The sequence below is a fragment of the Colossoma macropomum genome, unplaced genomic scaffold, assembly GCF_904425465.1.
Source record: "Colossoma macropomum unplaced genomic scaffold, Colossoma_macropomum, whole genome shotgun sequence".
Classification (NCBI taxonomy): Eukaryota; Metazoa; Chordata; class Actinopteri; order Characiformes; family Serrasalmidae; genus Colossoma; species Colossoma macropomum.
This window is the reverse complement of record NW_023494796.1, coordinates 25,205,211-25,226,010: the sequence shown is the minus strand read 5'-3', so window position 1 is coordinate 25,226,010 and position 20,800 is coordinate 25,205,211. Positions and strand designations below refer to the sequence as shown.

Sequence of the window (20,800 nt, the reverse complement as noted above, 5' to 3'; positions counted from 1 at the left end):
TTCTAAACCAACCATCAACAACACAATACACTCATACTACTGGATACTAAAGTGCTGCTGCATGTATAATGCTTTTGTGCTGCCATTCTTCATCCTATTTTCCCCTTTCTCATATATTTACTGCTCATTCCCTGTCTCCGTTCCTCTCTCTACATCCCTCACTTCCTCTCTGTGCAGAATGAACTGGGAGAGCTGCGATAACAGCTGAAGGAGAGGACAGAGGACCAGAAGCAATTATGTCCGACATTAATTGCTCTTTAATACGTGTTACGCTTAAGAAGCAATCAGTTTAATAATTATGAAAGAAGCTGTTTGGGCCGCTGCAACAAAGTAAACGCTTCTCTGTCTTACAGAAGTGGTCACTCTCATATAGGCCAAAGCTGACCTGTTGCAGCTACGAGGCTAACGTAGCTAAAAAAGATAAAGTCAGGGTCACCTAAATCTTTTGTGGGTGCCAAAGATCTGTACTGTATTGGTCTCATTACTCCACAATCAAACTTCTGACACTAAACAAGGCCTGGCCCATTATGAGGATTTACTAAGCAGGCAGAACAAGAGTAGGATTGCCACCCCAGCCCTATAAAATTCCTGAAGACTCAATCAGTGGCTTGATGTTTACTAAATTCAGCAGACAGGCAGCTATGCTCACAATACAGTCTGAGATAGATAGATGTCAGTTCAGCTACAGAAACGAATTTTCTATGTTATCGCATTTAGGTGTTGAATAGTGAGTGCCTAAACATTTCAAAAGCAGTGCACTTTTCCCAAAAGACTGTCCCTATGTTGAGGGCAATCTGAACTAATCAAACTCATTCTTTATACACAAACAGTCTGAAAGGATAAAAAGAAGAAATTTTAAATGTTGTGAGCACTACTGACATATGAAAATGTTTGGATTCTGAGAAATTTTGTGTCCAGAAATAAAATATTTTTTTTCCCTGGACAGGCAATCAAAAACCTGGACAATCCAGGAAATCGTAAACAGGTAGCAACTCTAGCCGAGAACACATTTAAAAACTCGGAATTAGGTGAAGCAGCAGTCAGGAGAGAATCTTTGTTTTGTTTCTTTTCTATTAAACAGGCAGCTTACTCTCTCTCTCTCTTTTTCCCCTCAACATTTTGTCCTTTCTTTCAGTTTTCCTATCATTCGTCCCTCTTCTCATATTTATCCTTTCACTCTTCAGTCATTTTCCCCTCCGTCTCTCACTCTCTGTGGTGTACTAAACTGGATAATGTTCCAACATAGACCTGTTCGCATTTCACACAAATGAAGGTAACAGCTGACTCGGCTGATGAAGCTCCACTGAGGAGAGTCCTAAACGGTTCCGCATGCCGCCACCTCAGAATTGAAATGAGAAAGAAGTTATGAGATGCTGAAGTCACGACCATGTCTATACACTGCTAATGCCTCTGAGCCTCTATCGTGAAGAAATTGAAAAGAGACAGAAAGGAAAAACAAAGAGGAAAAATATGGGCTAAGAAATAAATGGAAAAAATGGAAGAGGAGGGGTTGTTAGTGAAAGGGAGAGCGAGAGAGAGCGAGCGAGAGAGAGAGAGAGAGAGAGAAAGGGAAGAGAGTGAGAAAGAGAGAGAGACAGAGGGGACCTGCTGCAGACACTGTGTTGTTATGCATGAGAGCACTACAGCACAGCTACCTTTTTATTTGAACAATACACACAGACACACACACACACACACACACACAAACACACACACACACATGCGGCCCTGCCTGACAGCATCCCTCCTGACACCTCAGGGAAGAGAGAGATGAACAAAGGGAAGGATGAGATTGAAAAAGTGCAGAAAGAAGAAAAGGATCGAATGTGACATTCAGAGGGAACGAGGGACGAAGCCGGACAGAGTGTGTGGTGGAGTGATGGAGGGAGAGATAAAGAACAGGAGGAATGAATAACAATACAGACACACTCTTATTTAGAAACCATCGCGTGTGCATGTGTGTTTCTGTTTTACTTGCAGATGAGCCTGTGCCTCACACTGCGTTCAAAGCAAATTGACATGTCGCTCAAACAGGACTTTCCCTGAATAACAATATTCTACCTAACTGCAAGTCTCTGTGTGTGTGCAGTTTTGAATGAAAGCTAAGCGGACAGTGTTTAGGAACAGTTTGTATAAGACTGAGTCAACACACACACTCATACATGTCCATACAAACAAGTAATAAACACACAGTACAGACCTACAAAAATACTATAAATTAAGTTGTTTGTTAAAGAGCAGTTTCAGCGCCTTTGTTAGAAAGAACCTATGATGACCTACTGTGATGTCCTACAGGAGCTGCAAAACGTTGTATTGTTTGTGTTTGAAATAGGGTAGTCTCGCAAGCTTGACTTCTACCTGAGTGCATTTCATCTCTTAACATGGCCAAGAACCACCTACATTTACTCAAACCAACCAACCAACCAACCACAGATCAAGGTTTTTGTGTGATGTATAGGGACAGATTCTCAAAACACAGCTATAAATTGGTACGTGTGTCAGGAAAAATGTGAAGACGTCTCACTTGAAAGCTACCAAATGATTCAAATAACACTCCCGAATAACTTTTAAACATGTTATGCTGTAAAAAAAAGCTCAGTTATGGCATACAAAGCAGGCAACTAATTGCAGAAGTTTGCTTGACGCAGGACTGATAAAACTCATTGACGTGTACACACAGACATGCAGATTAAAATGGTACTGACAAAACACCCGTAGTTGTGGCCAGCTTAATGTGCAAAGATACCAGATGCTTTATGTGTGGGTGGGTCATCTGAGGCTGAGACTAGAAACACGGCAACAAAACATCACTCTTGAGCAGTAAGAAAAATTAAAAAGATGATATATGATGTAGAAAAGCTAAGACAACATCCCTCCATCTCAGTCTGTAACTACATTTACCTGCTCACCCAGGTCTGCTAGTATAACTAACAAATGATCTTATAAACAGCACAGTTTGATTGTCATAGTCTGACTATGCTCAAACAAGTAGCCAACACTGATATTGGCCAGATTATCTGAGATAGATCTGAACATGTAAACACTTAGCTCACTCCACTGACCTTTTGCAGCAACTCCTGTGAAACCATCTGTGATGACAGCTTTGTAACAGCAAAAATGCTGTAAATCGCTGGAGTCTATATTTATGAACATTTTTCAATAGTTGCACTACTACTGCATGAATTGAATCTTGTAAGCTACAGCACGTATAAAATCAGGAGCATCTTGAACGTGCTAGTACATGTAAATTAGACAGTAAATTGACTATAAATTGTATTCATACTACTCATGTAAATGTTCTGGTATGGTCAAGATTCTTAAGCTAACGTAAACTTCAAATTCAACCCAAACTGTAGAAGGGCCAGTATTACAGAATGCTTTTCCCTCACAAGCCACACAGACATGCAAATGACCACCTACATATACATGCAAATGTATACAAAAGAGAAAATGCATGTGTAATTTCAGCACCCACAAGAATGTATGCACTTAGTGTATAGATTTTAAACGCTCTATTATAGAGTTAAATGCATTCCTACTGTTAGATAAGTTACCATGTCCAGAAGCCTGAAAGCAGGCTGAAGCCAAAACTGCAGCGTGACAGCCCAGGGGCTCGCAGCTAAATGGCTAACCTGAACGGCGCTTACACTGCTGTACTCCACTAACACAGCCAAACAGGATCACACACATACAGTAACCCCAGGGGACACTGTGCCTGTGTTCACCGCTGAATGTATGCAAGTATATGTGTGACAATGTACACATATTCTTCAGCATTTGAGGCTAATGATAATGGAATCAACAAAAAGTGTGTGTGTTTCGGCGTAAGAACACTGGCGTAATATGGCTGCAGCTTTACAACGGTCTTGTTTGCTTTGTTTGTGCTCTGTTTTGTATTGCTTGTGTGTTTGTTTTGATGTTTCCCTGCTGACCGAGGTTTTTGGCAGGAAAGCGACATTCCCCCGTGGCATAAAGTCTTCTTAAGCCTTGGGTACACTACATGACTTTTTATAATCTGCTAAGACTTTAAAAGACTGGGCATCTCACACTATCTGACTAGTTGTGCAGATTTTTTGGGCAACTACGATATTGGGGGTCACACACTAAACCATGAGGAATCACACACTACTCAACTTTTAAGCCGTTGCTGAACTAAACGGAGCTCACTAAAGTCGCACGAATTCACACAAACCCATGAGAGCTCTCACATTCTCCTGTTACTAGGAGACGCGAATAAATAAAGGTGGAGCCGCTTTCTCTGCCATTTGCACTGACCCAGTAAAGACCCAGCAGGTAAACATGTTTAAGTGAGACTAATGGATTGAAAATGTGATCAGTCTGGTATTTTTTAGAGTTATAAATCTTATTTTAAAAACTTCGTTGTGTTTGTGCCTTAAACTAAGCTCATTAAAAAGCTTTGCCCCACACGTGTGTGACCTTTTGCCATTTTACTTTGTTTACTTGCTGTATTTTCTTTTTTCGGGCTCTCAGTTTTTAGTGGCTGTTGCAGGAATCTGTTCAGATTGAGTCGCTGATCAGTTTACAGTTACTAGATTATGCTCAGAGTCGGGTCAAAAACATTTAATAAACTCCGACTGGTCTGAAATGCAATTGGGAGGCCAAAAATCTTAGTCTGCACTCCTCGCACACTACTTGATTCATTCTCCAGCTGTTGACTCCCACTGACCCAAAAATCAGCGGGCTAGAGCCAACTATCACAGACTCAGCCAGACTAAGAATCAGGGATAAAATTGGGATAAAAGTGTAGTGTAACCCAAGCTTTAAGCTTACTGCCTGAGCAACGCTGCACCACAGCAGTGAGGCTTTCCGGAGCGACCATTTGAGCGATGCTACACAACACCTACAAGGTTTCGGAGGAGCAACGTTACACTGCAGCTACAAGGCTTAAAGCTGCTTTCACACTGAAGGTGGAAGAATCACTGCTATGCTTTCAAACACAGTATTTTTAATAGGATGCATTGGTAAAAATACAGATTTTTGCTGTCCACCACAGAAGATGCACAGGATCATGTAAATCTTAAATGTTTTCAACTTTTGCGTGATGCACTTCAGCCAATTCTCAGTGCAGCCAATAAGATAGCAGTAGGCGTGTCTTGTTGTTCCTGAAGAAACCTGAAAGGCTAGTTTTATTGGACAACGGCGCTCACTTCCACACCCCACTGCTGCTCACTTTTTTATAGTGGTGTGAAAGCAGCTTGCCGCAGACATGAGCTGCGAGACATACTGCGTTCAGTGTGAAAACAGCTTAAGAGATGCTAAACCGCAGCTACAACGCTTCTTGAGCTAAGGAGGGACATGCCCAGTAGATAAGGACTCTATCCAAACAGCTGGGGAACTGTGTGTGTGTGTGTGTGTGTATATATATATATATATATATATATATATATATATATATATATATATATGTTAACTGTTACTATATGTTATGATTATGTTTTTAGTTACCACTGTAATGTGTCCTTGGGTTCTAAAAATCCTGTTTCTCACATTATTTCACCATCTCTCTGACTTTGGTTTTATAATTTTTGTTTTTAAATACTTTATCCAAAAATTAAACTTGTTTGGCCTCCCAAAATCAGCAGGTGTAGCAAGTTTGAGGGTGTGTGTGTTTAGTTGAGTTTTTCTGAGTGTCTACTGATTATTGAGAGAACTTTTACAATTTTTACAAAAAAGAACTTTTACTGTTTTATATCAAAAGTGTCTGCCAAAGGCAGAAATTCTGCATTTTCACATACTAGTGAGTTTATTTTGCTTTTGCTAAAAGAGAGAGCAAGAGAGTGAGAGAGAGAGAGAGAGAGAGAGAGTGAGAGTGAGAGAGAGAGATGGGGAGCACTCTTTCAAGTAAAGGAGGCTCATTTATAGTCAGCCATCTGGAGGCAGTGATAGTGAGTGGAGCACAGGGTTTCTCTCATATACACAAACACTCCTTTGACTTTATTTAATTCTATACTGGCAGTTTTTAAATTTAATGAAAGTATGATTGTACTGTGTGCGTGCGTGTGTGTGTGTGTGTGTTTGGGCGTGCGTGTGTGTATCTGTATTAGTGTGCACTCCAAGCTTGTCACATAATTCAATATACCAGCACTCAATAACTTTCAAGGGCAGCATAAACCTGCACTGTAGACTCAGCCTACATTCAACACAAAGACATTTCTCTACGGAATTACAGCCTCAGTGAGCACATCGCTATTGGTTCTCTAACAGACCAAAATCCAAGCCGTGGCAATGAATTGTGTGTTGATCACCTGTAGTATAAAGCGTTGTTCAGTTTTAGGCCATCTTATTCATTCCTCATCATGTAAACTTACCACAAGAGTTACCTACTGTAACTCTAATTCGTGACCGGTATTAGAAGTATACAGTTACTGTAAGTGAGTATTGCAGAGTATGAGACAAGTGGTGCGTATCAATGAAAGCTTCTGTAATGATTAAGCTTCACTTTCAGAAAGAAAGCCGAGCAAAAGCAGTCAGGAAGCCAGCTGATAGCCCATAAAAAGTCTTCTTTGTGCCAAAGTGAGGAAATCTGGAGCGTGTGGCAGAACGAACGAGGGCAAAGACAGAAATGAATGAAAGCTGAACAAATTGAAAAGTCCAACTCGTTCCAAGTGAAGTCAGAAAAAGAGAAGAAAGCTGAAAGTTTATCAGAATCGAAGATCCTTTCTTGGGGGTGATCTGTTTATCAGCATCAAATCATTACAACAACAACACAAACACCAATAGCAGTAGAACAAAAGCATGCATTCATACTAAGTCAGGCATTGTAGGGAGCAAACCAGAGAGAAACTGTTAACATTTTATTTATTTTAATAACTTACAATATACCAGTTACTAGAGACCAAAGCGTCTTCACACCAGCTGTTAAACATTTGCGTTCTTCATCTTCTTATCTACATAATTTACATTTCAATATACGTTTCATATTAATGAAATAATAATTTATAGCAGCGATCATTGAATTATAATAGTCTTAAGATAATTACTGACTATTAACACTGCAATTTAAGTGATTGTTTCCACACTTAATTCAGATTTTTAGAAGATTTATTTATTTATTTTTTTGTAAAATGTCATTTCTGTTTACTCTCTGATTGACTCTTTTGTTTGTTTCTAATTTTTCCATTGCGCCATGCAACTGCTGCCTGGTATATCTCACTGAACTCTACCCATTAAGCAAGACTTAGGATAAAACTGCGTACACACATTACTGCCGACTCCTTCTTATGCTGTCAACTTCAAGCCTTTTACAGCAACACAAGAAACATAAAAGGCCAAAAAGCTTTATTCAATGAGACTACTATTTTTAAAATTCTGTCTGAATTTCATTCACCCAACCAAAGCCAGACATACACAAGATCAGCTGTTAGGCTACTGTAAACACTAGGACGCCTTAACATATCTAAAATGGTAGACTAATATGAAAAGGTTAGCTCAAGGATTGAACGCAATCTGACCCTTTTCTCCTCTAGTAAACACAGACGTGCTCTCCATCACAGTAAGACAAAAATAGAACACCACTAGGAGGTAACTGATCCATCTCACTTCTTAACTAGCTTGACAGAACGTTCCCGTCTCTGATAGACAAGGTCATGCAGCTGTTATCAGGTCTGCGTGTGTACGCTTGTGTGTTCTGGCTTTCAATTACCTCCTGATTAAGTATGGAATATCAGCAGGGAGATAACTGAAAACTAATTAATCATTTCAATAAATCAGCCAGTTAAGAAGTGAGAAAATACCTACCGCAGCAGCCGTGGCAACTCTGCACAATTCTCAACCTAAAGCAAAGTTTAATCCTGTTGTTCACTTTATTCTGTGTTCTTGCAAACCAACTCAGCAGGCAGACTCAACATGGCCAATTCATCTCAGTTCATTACTGATTTTCAGCACCTGTCTAAGCACACTGAAAAAAGTGATGTACTGAACATACGTGAATCAAATGTGTACATAATTTTCATATGAATAAAAAAAAAAAAATACATCAACTCAACTGTCTTACTTTTGGAGTTGATGTAATACAGAAATGGAGCACACATTTTTCTCAAGTATGGAAAAGGCCCCAAAATAAGCCTACCTAAATCTAAAACATATTTCTCATATGGACCTATGACACATATGGTTTTTAGTGATGTACTGAAAGATTAATCACTCTTTAAAAAGGTTAAGCAAGTTTAATGCATCACTTTGTTTCAGTGTAAACGATGTAGTCCAAACCCGAGCATAATAAACGAATATCTCATCTCCCCTCTTTCTATATTTACTGCTTCTCACTCCCTCCCTTTGCTCTGGTCACTCTTGCCCTCCTGTGGGCTTCAGTATGCTGGCATGTTACACTGCCCAGATGCCTCTAAACATATAACTGTAATTTTAATAAGCAGTTGGACAAACTGCTGTGCAGTTGAGGAGCAAACTGTGGTACAGGCCAGGAGTGGTCCTAAAGACACAGCATGATAGCCGTTAATAATGACATCAGATAAGATGCAGATGAACTGAAATTTGCCAAAAAACATCAAAATGCAAGCACAAGGTTCAGAATTAAATAAGAAATGGTTTTATGTTTAACATGTATCATTGGAACAGTGAGAGATTTCTGACATTGACACTGAAGCTGTTTAACTCCTTTTTTTTATTTTCTTGTGTATGACAGGTAGAAGCCAAAAGGGGGTAAAGTGGCCACTAGGGAGGTGTCACAGAAGCACTAATCAAAAGCACTCAATAATGTTTTCAGCAGTGTAACTGACACGAATGAAAATTAAACCTGAATAAATAAAGCACATCACCAACATCTAAACAGACTATGCTGCAGAAAAGACAAGTGCTCACATCTACATCTGCAGCGAAAAAAACATCATGCACTGAATTTACCTTCTTTAAATATGCACAAAAAATGTTACTTCAACACAATCACTGACAAGTAATAAATTTTATTCATGTGGAAATTCTGTAGACTTTTAAATCAAGTAAATTCAGTGCATTGCTTTTATTCAGCTTATACGCTCAACCAAAACCTACATGCAAAACCTCTACACTGACTACACTAACACCAGGCAGAGTGTATGGTAGGAGGCTGAAGTGAAAAACGAGCCAAAGCGAAAGAGGGCGAAAGTGTGTACTCACGATCGCTGCAGTACGAGCCTCCATAGGACGTCATGGTGCAGTCGCATGAGAAGCCCTCCCACTGCTGCAGACACACTCCCTGATTATGGCAGGAGTCCTCCGTGCAGGTGGTGCTGGGTCCTACACACAGACACACACACACAAACATAAGTGTGCATACATACAAACAGTACTGTGCTAAAATCAGAGACTGGAGTTCAAGAAAAGATGAAAAAATACAAAGAAAATGGAACCCCTAACAAGCAAAACTGTCCCCATCAGATAAGCAGCACTTAAAGCTTTTATCTTTAAGAGAGAGGAGAAAATCAAACTCCACTCTTGATTTAGTTCTGAAAACTTCCACAGTTTCTGCCCGTTCTTCCACTGTGAGGAGATAACTCAACCTATAGGTCTAAAAGAATGGGTAGCCCTTACTGAGAAAAGAAAACACAGTAGAAAGAAAAAAAACATTTGCAAATTAAACAAAAAAAAAGCTGCTGCCATTCCCAGAACAATAAACTGACCACCCACCCCAGAGTTCAGACCTCAACATCATTAAATGTGTATGGCTTTACTTGGATTGTGAGAAGTTGTTCAACCAAGTTCTGAGACCGAGCTTCTCTGATAAACTGAAAACAAGACTCCTGAAAAGAATGGAAGCTGTAACAAACGCACTGAAAAAAATAAATATTACATAACTATTCCAATATTTCATTGTTTTGGCTTCTGTGTAATTTTCTGTTAAATTTACTGTAGCACACCATGTGCTACCCCAGAAGGAAGACTGATGCTGGAGGCAGGCAGGACAGTTTTAGCAGCAGCCATTTTAATTTGTTTTAAACGGAATACCAAACAAAACTACAAAACCAAAAACCCGGCCACTTTTAAGTGGCTTCTAGCTATACTTTTCAGTCTTCGCCTCAAACACTTGCTTTTCAGATCATCAGTCCTTTTTGCTGCTGCTCGTCCGTCTTCTCTCTCTTCCCTCTCCGCTCCTTGCAAAGGTGCCAATGCTGACAAAGCCAAACCAGCATCAGCTGACTCTCATTAAGGGCAGCGTGAGTACCTGAGCTCAGAGATAAAAAGAGAGCTCACAGTTCCACTTCCCCATTACTGCCCCCACTTCGCAGCTCGGCCACAGGGATCAAACATTAGGGGTAGCACAGCAGCCTTGCTGCAGAGCAGGAGGCGGGGCTCAGGAGGCAGGGCTCAGATCTTGGGTCTGTCCTCACACCTCTCTGCCTTCGTGCTGTCACTGATGCCTGGCACATATATGTTTTCTGTTCTGTTTTTTTTTTTTCTAATGCTGAAAAATAAAAAAAAATGTACTTAATGGCTGTTTTAACAGGCAATTAAATTAATGGCTGTTTTGCTAGAGTGGGCTCTGACATTTTGTACAAACAAAATAATCCTTGAAAAGAATTAAATCACTATGTGGCTAGAAATGCATATTAATAGTGTGCATATGAATGTGTTTCTTAGCAGCAGGAAAATTTTAAATATTCATAACCATCGTACAAAATGACAACTATTTACTGCAGATTCACTGGAAAGATACAATGTAATCAATTACCTTTTTAATATAGTCTATTCTAGCAATCATGACACCCTATGTAAAAAAGAACGGATACTTTAGAACATCTTGACATTTAGGAATGATCACCAATACACACATTCTGGCATTAAAGAAATCACACACACACACACACACGTCATTTCATCTAGAAATCAAATCAGATCTACAGCACACACATGCTTGCTCTGAAAAGCCCTCACACACACAGAAAAACAACACGATGAACACGTCCGGCTGCTCATTAACAAATGGAGGAGACATCTGTTATGACACATGCTAAAATTATTCTGTAAAATTATGCAGCAGCTATTGGAGTGTTGACAGACCGCTTGCTGCTTTGCACTGTGCATCAAAGCTGTTATTGCATTAACAGAAATGAGGGACAATCAATGTGCCTCATCAGTATCTGATGTTAAATAAAAGTCAGCCCTTCCTGTCCTGTTCCCAGCCTTCATACAGAGTGTGCATTAACTTTCTGAATAAGCTACAGTGGATAACACTGGGGGGAACTGTGCTGTAATGACTTTGACAGGGAACAAAGACAATGTTATTTACTGAATCTGGTTTCTTTTGGTGTTTAAAAGAAAACAAGGTCTTAGATGATAAAATCTTGTTATTCAAAGACTTAAAAGAATGCCAAAAATGTTAATCTTGGTGAATGAATGCTAGCAGTTGCTTGTTATTAGCTCCATTAACGATTCAGATGAGGTAATGCTGGCTACTGCTGTATTCTGACTAGAATGAAGGAATTTGTTTATTTTTCCTAAGATTAAGATATTTGCATGTAAATGCAAGTTGGGGTAAAACAGACCTGTGGACCAAGATTTTGAGCTTTCATTAGCCATTCTTCAGTTCCACAAATAAACTCACACCATTACTGCAACATTATGGTCTGCTATGCCAGTTAGGTATACTGTATATGCTGTGTGAACCAGACAAAGTAAAATGACCTGCAAACAGCGGATCAATAATCAACTTGTAATGTACCTCGTAACATGTTTTTTACAACATTAACAATACCTACAATGTTATTACCTGTCAACTGAACTATTGCACTATTCACAATATAAAGACTGCTTTGTGCTTGGAAATGTCATTTTTATCTACAGACTTTCTCTCTAGAAACTGCTGAGGATGTGCGTGGTGACAGCTTGAATTGCATTTAAAATCTCAGTACATTATCAATGCACACCAAGGCTTTAAGTTCAAAGAAATCTGACTGTGTATGTGTCACTTACTCTACATTAATGTGAATGAGTATATATGTAGCAAAAAGTTAACTGAATAAAACAAGAGATATAAACAAAATGACGTTTTATGATGCACCAGCAAAGCATCAGAGCATAAGAGGAAATGTGTTTGTCATAACTTACAGACAACCTGACCTACAGATGTGAGAAAAACATTGTGACTGACTCAATGCTTAGTTCATGTAAATAAAAAATTCATTCAACGCCCAGCCATTTCATTTAGTTCCATTATAGAACGGGTGCTCAAATGAGATGTTTAATTTTATTGGTTATTATTCTGATGGCCCCAAGAGCTGACTGGGCCATCAATCATATGCTAATGATCATAGGAGTCTGGAGGGCATCAATTAAAACAAAATGCTATTTCTGCAATAACTGCAGGTCAATTTTAGCATAATCACAGGACTATGATGTCATTTCATTTCAAGAGGTCAGTAGTGTATAGATTTGGCTTGTGCGTGTAGTGTGTTGAAAGCCTTAAAAGCATAAAAACATAGCGCGCATATGTATGAGAGAGACGAACAGACAGACCACCTACATGTCTTTATGCTCAGTTCACACAGTCTGTGATGCCTCTACCTGGAATCGACAGCTGGCAGAAACATCTGGCAGGGTTTGGCTCTATTGCCCCGGATCTCTTTTTCCCCCCTCTTTTGTCTATTCCTCTATCTTTCCCTTCCTGTACCCCTCCACCTGATCTCCGATCCTAGCCTATACAGTCACTCAGGAAGAAATAATATATGACTTAATATAGATTCTCTATGTATGCTATACAAGGGCATGTGGGAATAAGCAATATCTTCTCATGTAGTATTTTTGCTGAAATTACATTAGCTGGTGAACGTAATGCATGATTAATGCTTTTCAAATTAGGCTTTGATTGATGAACAACTATGCTTTGCTGATCTTAGATCATCAGGCAGGTATTTCATGCCTAAGAAAATAAGGCTAGCCTGATGCTATCAGAGGTGATTTTGGAAGGAAAAAAAATCTGTATAATAAAGTCTGACAAGGCAATTGTAAGCCATCCATTAAATTTGGAGAAGAGCCCCTTTAAATGTCAAAACAAACACATGCAATATAAAATCCAATAATGTTACCCATCCAGAATGCAGCATGGTATGATTAGCATAAGCGAAGCTTAAGCACTCAATCTGATTTTAATGTTTTCTGAAACAAAAAATGACAAGGTGATGGGAGAGGGTATGTATGTGCAGGTAATAAGGTTGTTTTGGCAGAGGTAGACAGAGGTAAAACTGAAATGAGAGGGGCTCCATTGGGAAATTACAGCAGAGCATTGTAGATTAGCGCTGTAATGCTTAAAAAAATGCTAGCAAGCTAGACTAGCTGGGGCTTACAGCTACAAATACTAAGTAGAAAGCACATGGCTGACATGCTTGTCTGGAATACTGCTGGCCAGGCCTCATATCGAATGCTACAAGGAAAAAAAGACTGCTGAGTTTTAGCTGAAGGAAAGGGCACTATATATGAGCTGGCAGCATTAAGAATAAATAGGATCCTTGCTCATTTGTGGTTATTGCACACAGAGACCATTTTGAGTGGTCAGGAACTTTTTGCTGACATAAGAGCCAAAACAAACACAACATTAACCATAAGCCCACTGCTGTGCTGTTTTTAGAAAATGGTGGGTTGTTAGGTCTTTGAAAAGTCCATAAACTTTTATTTTGTTCATGTTGGAATATCATCTACATTCTATAAGTTCATTAGAGATGAAGCATGAACAAAATATAATTTGCAATGGTAAACTTTCATCATTATTCATTATTGTATATAACTGTCCATTGTTGTATTTATTCGTCACATATTTAAAGCTAAAGCAAAACCACTACCATTCACTATCATGTAGGTTAGGTCACACCTAGGAATGAGAGACAAGGAGGTATTTTTTCGACAGAATTTTGACTTTGATTTCTAGTGTGTCACAATACTGTTAAAACTGTAACAGCTTAATTAACATTTTACATTGTTGATTTCAATCTAATTTTTCATATATACAAAACTCTTTTAAAGTTAAACAAATAAAAGCAGTAAATGAAGAACTGAATTATGGCGTCATTCAACATGCTTTGAAGAGAAGATGAACAGCAAGATGAGGAAACACAATCAGCCCAACATAACATTCATCACAGTATGATTAAAACCAGTGTTTCCACAAGAAAATGTTTTGCATTTTTTCAATGTTTCACATTTTTATTAATCTACACAACTAGCAAAGGTGTCCTGCTTCTCCAGACACAGCACTGCTTGCTTTTTTAGTTGGAAAGAACGCCCAGTTGTGGTTACACCAGCAATTCATCCAATATTTACTCAACACATAAGTACTGAGAAACACTTTAAGAACAGGGTGCATGAGGAAGAGAAGAGACATCTAGCACAGGTAGCCTGATGAGTGTCAGCAATGCACAATTAAACTTTACAGTACATTTTGGTCAGCTGCCGTTTGTCAAGTAAAGGACATTGTTTTAGTCTAGTTTGCATCTTTTTTTTTGTGTTTCATTCCTTTGCAAGTCATTTTGCCTTCTGTCAACAAACACTCAATTCACTGTTTTCCTGCAGACAGATCACATAAAAACTCTATCATTTTAGTAAATTCCTACAAAAAGTGACCTAAAATATGATCAGATCTTCCTTTAACTCATAACAACAGATAGAGAACCCAGTTAAACAGATAACACAAAAGGTATATCAGCAACACAAAAAAGTACATAGTTTGTCCATCATTTATGGAACTAAGCAATTACATTAAATATCTGTGTTGGCAAAAGTATGTGCATCTCTGCTTTCAGTAACTAATGTGACCCCCTTGGGCAGCAACAACTAATTGGTAACTCTTGATCAGCACTGCACATTGACTTGAAGGAATCTTGGCCCATTCCTCCCTACAGACTTGCTTCAACTCTTATGTTGATGAACATCACACTTTAGGTTCTGCCTCAATATTTCTATTGGATTAAGGTCTGGACCATTCTAACACGCAACAATCCTTCTACTTTAACCATTGTTTGTAGACTAACTGGTGTTTTTAAGGTCATGGTCTTTCTGCAGGAAACATTTTGTTTCGGGTCAGTTCATGGACGGATGCCCTAACATTCTCCTGTACAATTTCTTGATACAATCCAGAATTCATAGCTTCATCAAATGATGGCAAGCTGTGCTGGTCCAACAGCAGCAAAGCAGCTCCAAACCATGATACTGCTACCTCCGTTTTTCAAAGTTGGGATAAGGTAATTATGCTGGAATGCAGTGTTCGATTTTGCATAATATCTCTCATTTCAGCCATAAAGATCAATTTTTGGCATCTGCAGTAGATTATTTCTGTAATCTTCTGGCAGTCTACAGAATGTTGCTTTTAACATGTTGCCCTGGGGTTCTTTGTGATCTCCCAGAATATTCTAAGCCTTATTCTGGGAGTTATTTTTATTGGATGACTACTGCAAGGAAGGGTACCAGTGGTGTTGAATTGCACACATTTGCAAACTATCTGCCTGACACTGGGTCGGTGAAGCCATTAGAAGATCAGTAAATTTTGGCCATTAAGGAATGGACATGGGCAGCAACAATACTCAAACAGGTTGTGTAATTTAGGTGATGACTGATTCGTATTAATGAGCCCAAAGTGTGCCAAGAAAACATTCCCCACACCATTACACCACCTCCACCAGCCTGGACTGCTGACATGAATAAATTCATGGACTCAAGGAGTCCATAAATTAATGCAGTTGACACCAAATTCTGGCCCTACCATCTGTGTGCCTCAACAGAAATCAAGATTCATTAGACCGAGCTACGGTTTTCCAGTCTTCAACTGTCCAGTTTTGAGGAGTATGCGCCCACTGCAGCCTCAGCTTTCAATTTGGATGACAGAAGTGGAGCCTGACATTGTCTTGTGCTGTTATAGCCCATCTGCCTCAAGGTTTGACAAGCTGTGCATACTGTTATGGTTTTCTGCTTACCACAATTGTACAGAGTGGTTATCTGTGTTGCTGTAGCCTTTCTGTTTGCTCCAACCAGTCTGGCTATTCTCCACTGACCTCTCTCATCAAAAATCCAAAGAGCTGCCCCTCACTGGATGTTTTCTCTTTACTGCACCATTCTGAGTAAACTCTAGACACTGTTTTGCAAGCAAATCCAAGGAGATTAGCAGTCATAGAAATACTCAAAGCAGCATTGGTTCCAACAATTTTCCTTCACACTGCGCAACACTACTCTCACCACACATTTAATAGCAAAGCAAAATCACTCCCTTTCACGTTTACGTTTGTTAGGTCAAGGGCAAGATTGGAAAGGTTACTGACCATCGCATCCTCGATCCACCTGGCCCACCCTGTGGAGGGCGTCTGCGATCAGGTCTGGCAGTCTGCCATTTAGGTCCACGGACGCCAGGCAGCCCTGGTAACCGTCCCGGGACGCGATGAGCTTGGGCAGACTGTTATACATAGTCTTCCCCACACCACCTATATACAGCTCTCCTGCAGAAAGACAAAAGGCAAAGAAAGAAAGACACAGGAACAATTAATTTGACTAACAAAGAGATCACAAAAGGACAAGGGCATAAAGGCAAAAAGAGAAAGAGACAGATTATTACAAAGTCATCATGTGCACTTGCATAATTTCAAAGCGCTGCAAAATGCACATAACTCATTTCAATGTTGCAATCTCATGTAGAGACTAATGACTGCCTAAGGAAATTGAAGGAATGATCTCAGACAAAGAAAAAAGCCACAGAGAAAACATGACACAGGAGACATTAGAATGCACAAATCAAAAGGAAAAAAGAAGAGAGAATAAGAAAGGAAGAAATGAAGTCAGAACCCAGGAAAAAAAAGAAAGATTGCTTTTCTAAAATCAGTGGTGAATCATTTGACTATGACTATTTGGGATTGGTCTGTAGTGAAATCTCTGCAGGCTGGAAAGAAGCTTTAGGGCAATTAGAATAAAAGACTAGATTGGAAGTGCAGAAGAAGTGACAGAAAGGGAGAAAGGCAGCTATAAAGGTTAGAAAGGGAGAAAGGCAGATGTAAGTGAGAATCCTAAAAGTAGAGACTTTCAATTAAGTCACATGTAGATATGAAAGATGCAGCGAGTGCTTTGCAGTCTGTGTAAACACGTTTTATTTCTGTTATTTGTTTTTTCTTTATTTCTGTAAGTAAAATACAAGCAGGCTTTCGTTTAAACTGTGTGCATGTGCCTGTGTGCGTGTTCCAAGCAAAAAAAGGTGTTTCAATCTGTCATTGGTTGGGCGATGCAAATGTGAGCGCACGTGTGAGAAACAGCACAGTGCTGTCATACAGACTCCCTGAAGACTTTCTGTTTCAAAACTCTGTCAAAGCCTCATTATGCTTTAGCATCCTGTGGCAGTGTTGCATTCAGTATGTTTACAGTGACAAATAGCTCAACCTCAGGCACAATGCCTGTGCCAAGACACAAGAAAAGAACATAAAAAACACCACTAAAGCTGTATGATTTTAACCAGCTCTCACTCATGCACACTTAATAATACTTTTGCTGGAGGTTTCTGTGTACTCTTATCTATATTTATCAAAAGTTTTTAACCAAGAAAATTACTTTGCACACATTCACACACACACTCACACCTAGGGGCAATCTAGCATGTCCAATCGGCCTGACTGCATGTTTTTTGGACTGTGGGAGGAAACCGGAGTACCCGGAGGAAACCCACGCAGACACGGGGAGAACATGCAAACTCCACACAGAAATGTGAATGTGTGAATGTGTATGTCTGTCTGTCTGCCCTGTGATGGACTGGCGACCTGTCCAGGGTGTATCCTGCCTTCCGCCCAATGACAGCTGGGATAGGCTCCAGCACCCCACCGCGACCCAGAAGGATAAGCGGTTTAGATGATGGATGGATGGATTACTTTGTAAATACATTAGTTAGAATCATACCAGTGGTATGAAATTTACTTTTGCATCATTATCTGAAGGTAGTGATTCAAATGCAATTCAAAGTGACAGAATCTATTATAACCAATAATAAATAATATTCAATAAAGTGAGTGCTTATTTTTGGTCAAAATAAAACTCTTGGGTTATTTTCAAATGTAAACACTGTCACAGAATCATAAAAAATACCTTTTTTTTCCTTTTTATTTCTTTGTTTTTATTGTCCTCTAGTCACATCTGTGTATTCAGTGCATTTGAAAAGTGACTGAACAATGCTATCAAAATCATATCAGTAAAAATTATCAACACAGATGTTTAGATTTTACAGATATTTCAAAGCAATATTTGATAACATTTTGAATCCTAAAAGAGCTTTTTTTTTTACGCACGACAGGACAACTGTGCAAATATCTGCATTTTATGTTATTAATTTTACTGCATTTGTAGCCCTTTAGAAACAAATGTTGCATTTTTCCTTAATAATTCTAATGCTAAAAATGTTAATCCAGCTGGATCTAGTCACAATTTCCAAATTTCATAAATGTTTACATATCAGCAAATACGTGAACAATTCCCATATTGTGCGTTCCTATTCTTAATCGTATCAGATAAATAAAATCAAACTCAACCAAATCACGGTGTTACAAACCCAGTCCTTATTATCTGTGTCTGTTTTATGTGTGTTTATCTGTTACAGGTGTAGCCGATCAGTCTGTCTGCTGTTCCTGATCAGGTGAATCCAACCTCTGTTCCCGATTATCCGGTTCCTATTGTATCTCCTACAAAATCAGTGTTGTGTCCACCAGATGGGAAACTGCTCTCTCATTTTTCATTGGCGTGATTTGTGCTTTAATCTTTTGATCATTCAATTGTTAGGTATGCCTAATCCTTTGCCTGTTTTGACCCCATTTGTATTTGTTTGCCTGACTGAAATAACCTGTAAATAATCTACACATTTGTAATCCTGTCACAGCACTATGAGTAGTTGGAAGTATTTGTGTCAGAAAGTAGGGAGTTTGATGGCATTTATGGTTAAATTCACTTTTCTTCTGGTTATCACTAGTTAGCGTGTTAGGGAATATTTGTGCATCTTTTATTTCACTTTGGTTTTGGTTTTATCTTTGGTGACGTAAGGTAGTCTCTCTCTCTCTAGCTAGTTGGGTGTTTTGGTTGCTGTTTTGGTCTTGTGGGTTTCTGAAGTTCAATCCTGCTGCTCAATAAACAGTTGTCTCATCTCTCTTGTCTCTAGCGACTGGACACTAGACCCAGCCATAACAATGGTGAACTTCAGATGACATCATGCACTGAATTCTAAAGAATTATATCTGAATCAAACTGGTGAAAGTTCACAGACTGTTCCTGATGTTCCTGTCTGGTTCCCATTGTTTATTTCCTACAGAATTAGTCTAGTGGAGACCCTGCATGCAACAAGTATGCCCAAACGTATGATACTATTTTGCCAATTTGCCCAAAAAATGAACACACACATTTTTTTTTATTTAATAAATTATAATCAATTCTAACACTCTAAAACCGCTGGAACTTAACCGACATCATCAAATTAACACAACAAAGTGCATTGCTGCATTTTTATACTCCTAGCACCCACTGAAAATGAGCCTCTGGGCACAGCACTATTGGATTTTTAGGTTTGTTTTCAAACCAATAAGATTTGCAGTTGCACAGTGAAGCTCAAACACAGCTGCAATAATCTGAATCTCAGAGTTTGTGCCAAAGAGAACATCACTGTGCTCAGAGGAGAAGAGGAGCTGAAGTCAGCTCATCAGAGTTTCGTTCACTGCAGTGTGGTTGTGGAGGGGGAAGCGGGGGGTGATGTGTCTGCCATCAGGGAAAGTGGCCAGGGCGCCCCAAAACCAATCAACGAAGTAAATGAAGTAATCTAACAATGATTACCTCCAAAGGGGGGTGGGAGATAGGGGGGTTGGAGAGAGAAAGAGAGAGAGAGAGAGAGAGAGAGAGAGAGAGAGAGATAGAGAGAGAGAGCTCACATTTATTACTGGTTTGATCAATAAAATGGCAGTCACGTCACATCTGTCCTCTCAAGGGCCTGTGGAGAACGATGACTTCACAGAGTGGATGTCAAGTGTCACACATTAATGTAATTTATAGTATACTGCTTTCATGCATATTTATGCATACTTATTCAATACACAGTATGTTTTGACACTCACCACTAACCAGCTTTAATCATCTGCTTCCGAAAGTAAAGTTTCAATTTACTGCCAACTAATTATTAATAGACACCCAATACTTAGCAATTTTAAGCAAAACATAATACTTTGCAGCTAAAATGGTATTACTATGAAAGTCACATTAGACATACATACGTTCTACTAAAAGTAAGGATGATTGTGTTGTACCTTTATAACCAACAGCTCGTTTCATATATTTACCCCCTTTGTATTTGCTCAAGTTTTTAAGATTTCATTTCTACACTCCCTTGATAGGTCCACAGAGACTTTGTGTAAAAGAAACAAAGGTATAAAAGAAGAGCTTATACTGATAGTAATACATTCAAATTGCCCCCAATTTTTTGCATATATAAGCATTTTGAAAGTGTCCTTTATAAACAGAATCAGCCATTTTCATTAAAAGGACAGAAACTCATCCTTCATGCACACGTCATTTAAAAACATGAACATGTAAATAAAAGTATTTCAGGACTTTCATCTACACTCAACATTTAATCACTGCTTAATAAGGTCATGGTCACAGTACACTAGGCCTTTCAGTCAATGCTGGGAATGCACCTGAGCCTGCAGAGTCAGTTTAATAAACGACTTTCATTTTTTAATATGAATTTTATAAAATGAAGTCCTATTAAGCAAGTATTTTAATTGCTTTTAATGTTTTCTATGATCACAAACAGAAGAGTGGCCACTGACCAGGGCCACTTTAAATCATACCTCAAATCACT

At 39.0% G+C, this 20,800-nt stretch overlaps 1 protein-coding gene across 1 annotated transcript in view; it reads right to left on the bottom strand.

The window, feature by feature from the left end:
* nrxn2b (neurexin 2b) overlaps positions 1-20,800 on the bottom strand; it is an 843,638-nt gene that overhangs the window by 308,987 nt on the left and 513,851 nt on the right. The window contains exons 15-16 of the mRNA XM_036583184.1: positions 16,254-16,427; positions 9,133-9,252 (exon numbers count right to left, since the gene is read on the bottom strand). Coding sequence (XP_036439077.1) covers positions 9,133-9,252; positions 16,254-16,427 — 294 coding nt within the window. The remainder of the gene's footprint in view (positions 1-9,132; positions 9,253-16,253; positions 16,428-20,800) is intronic.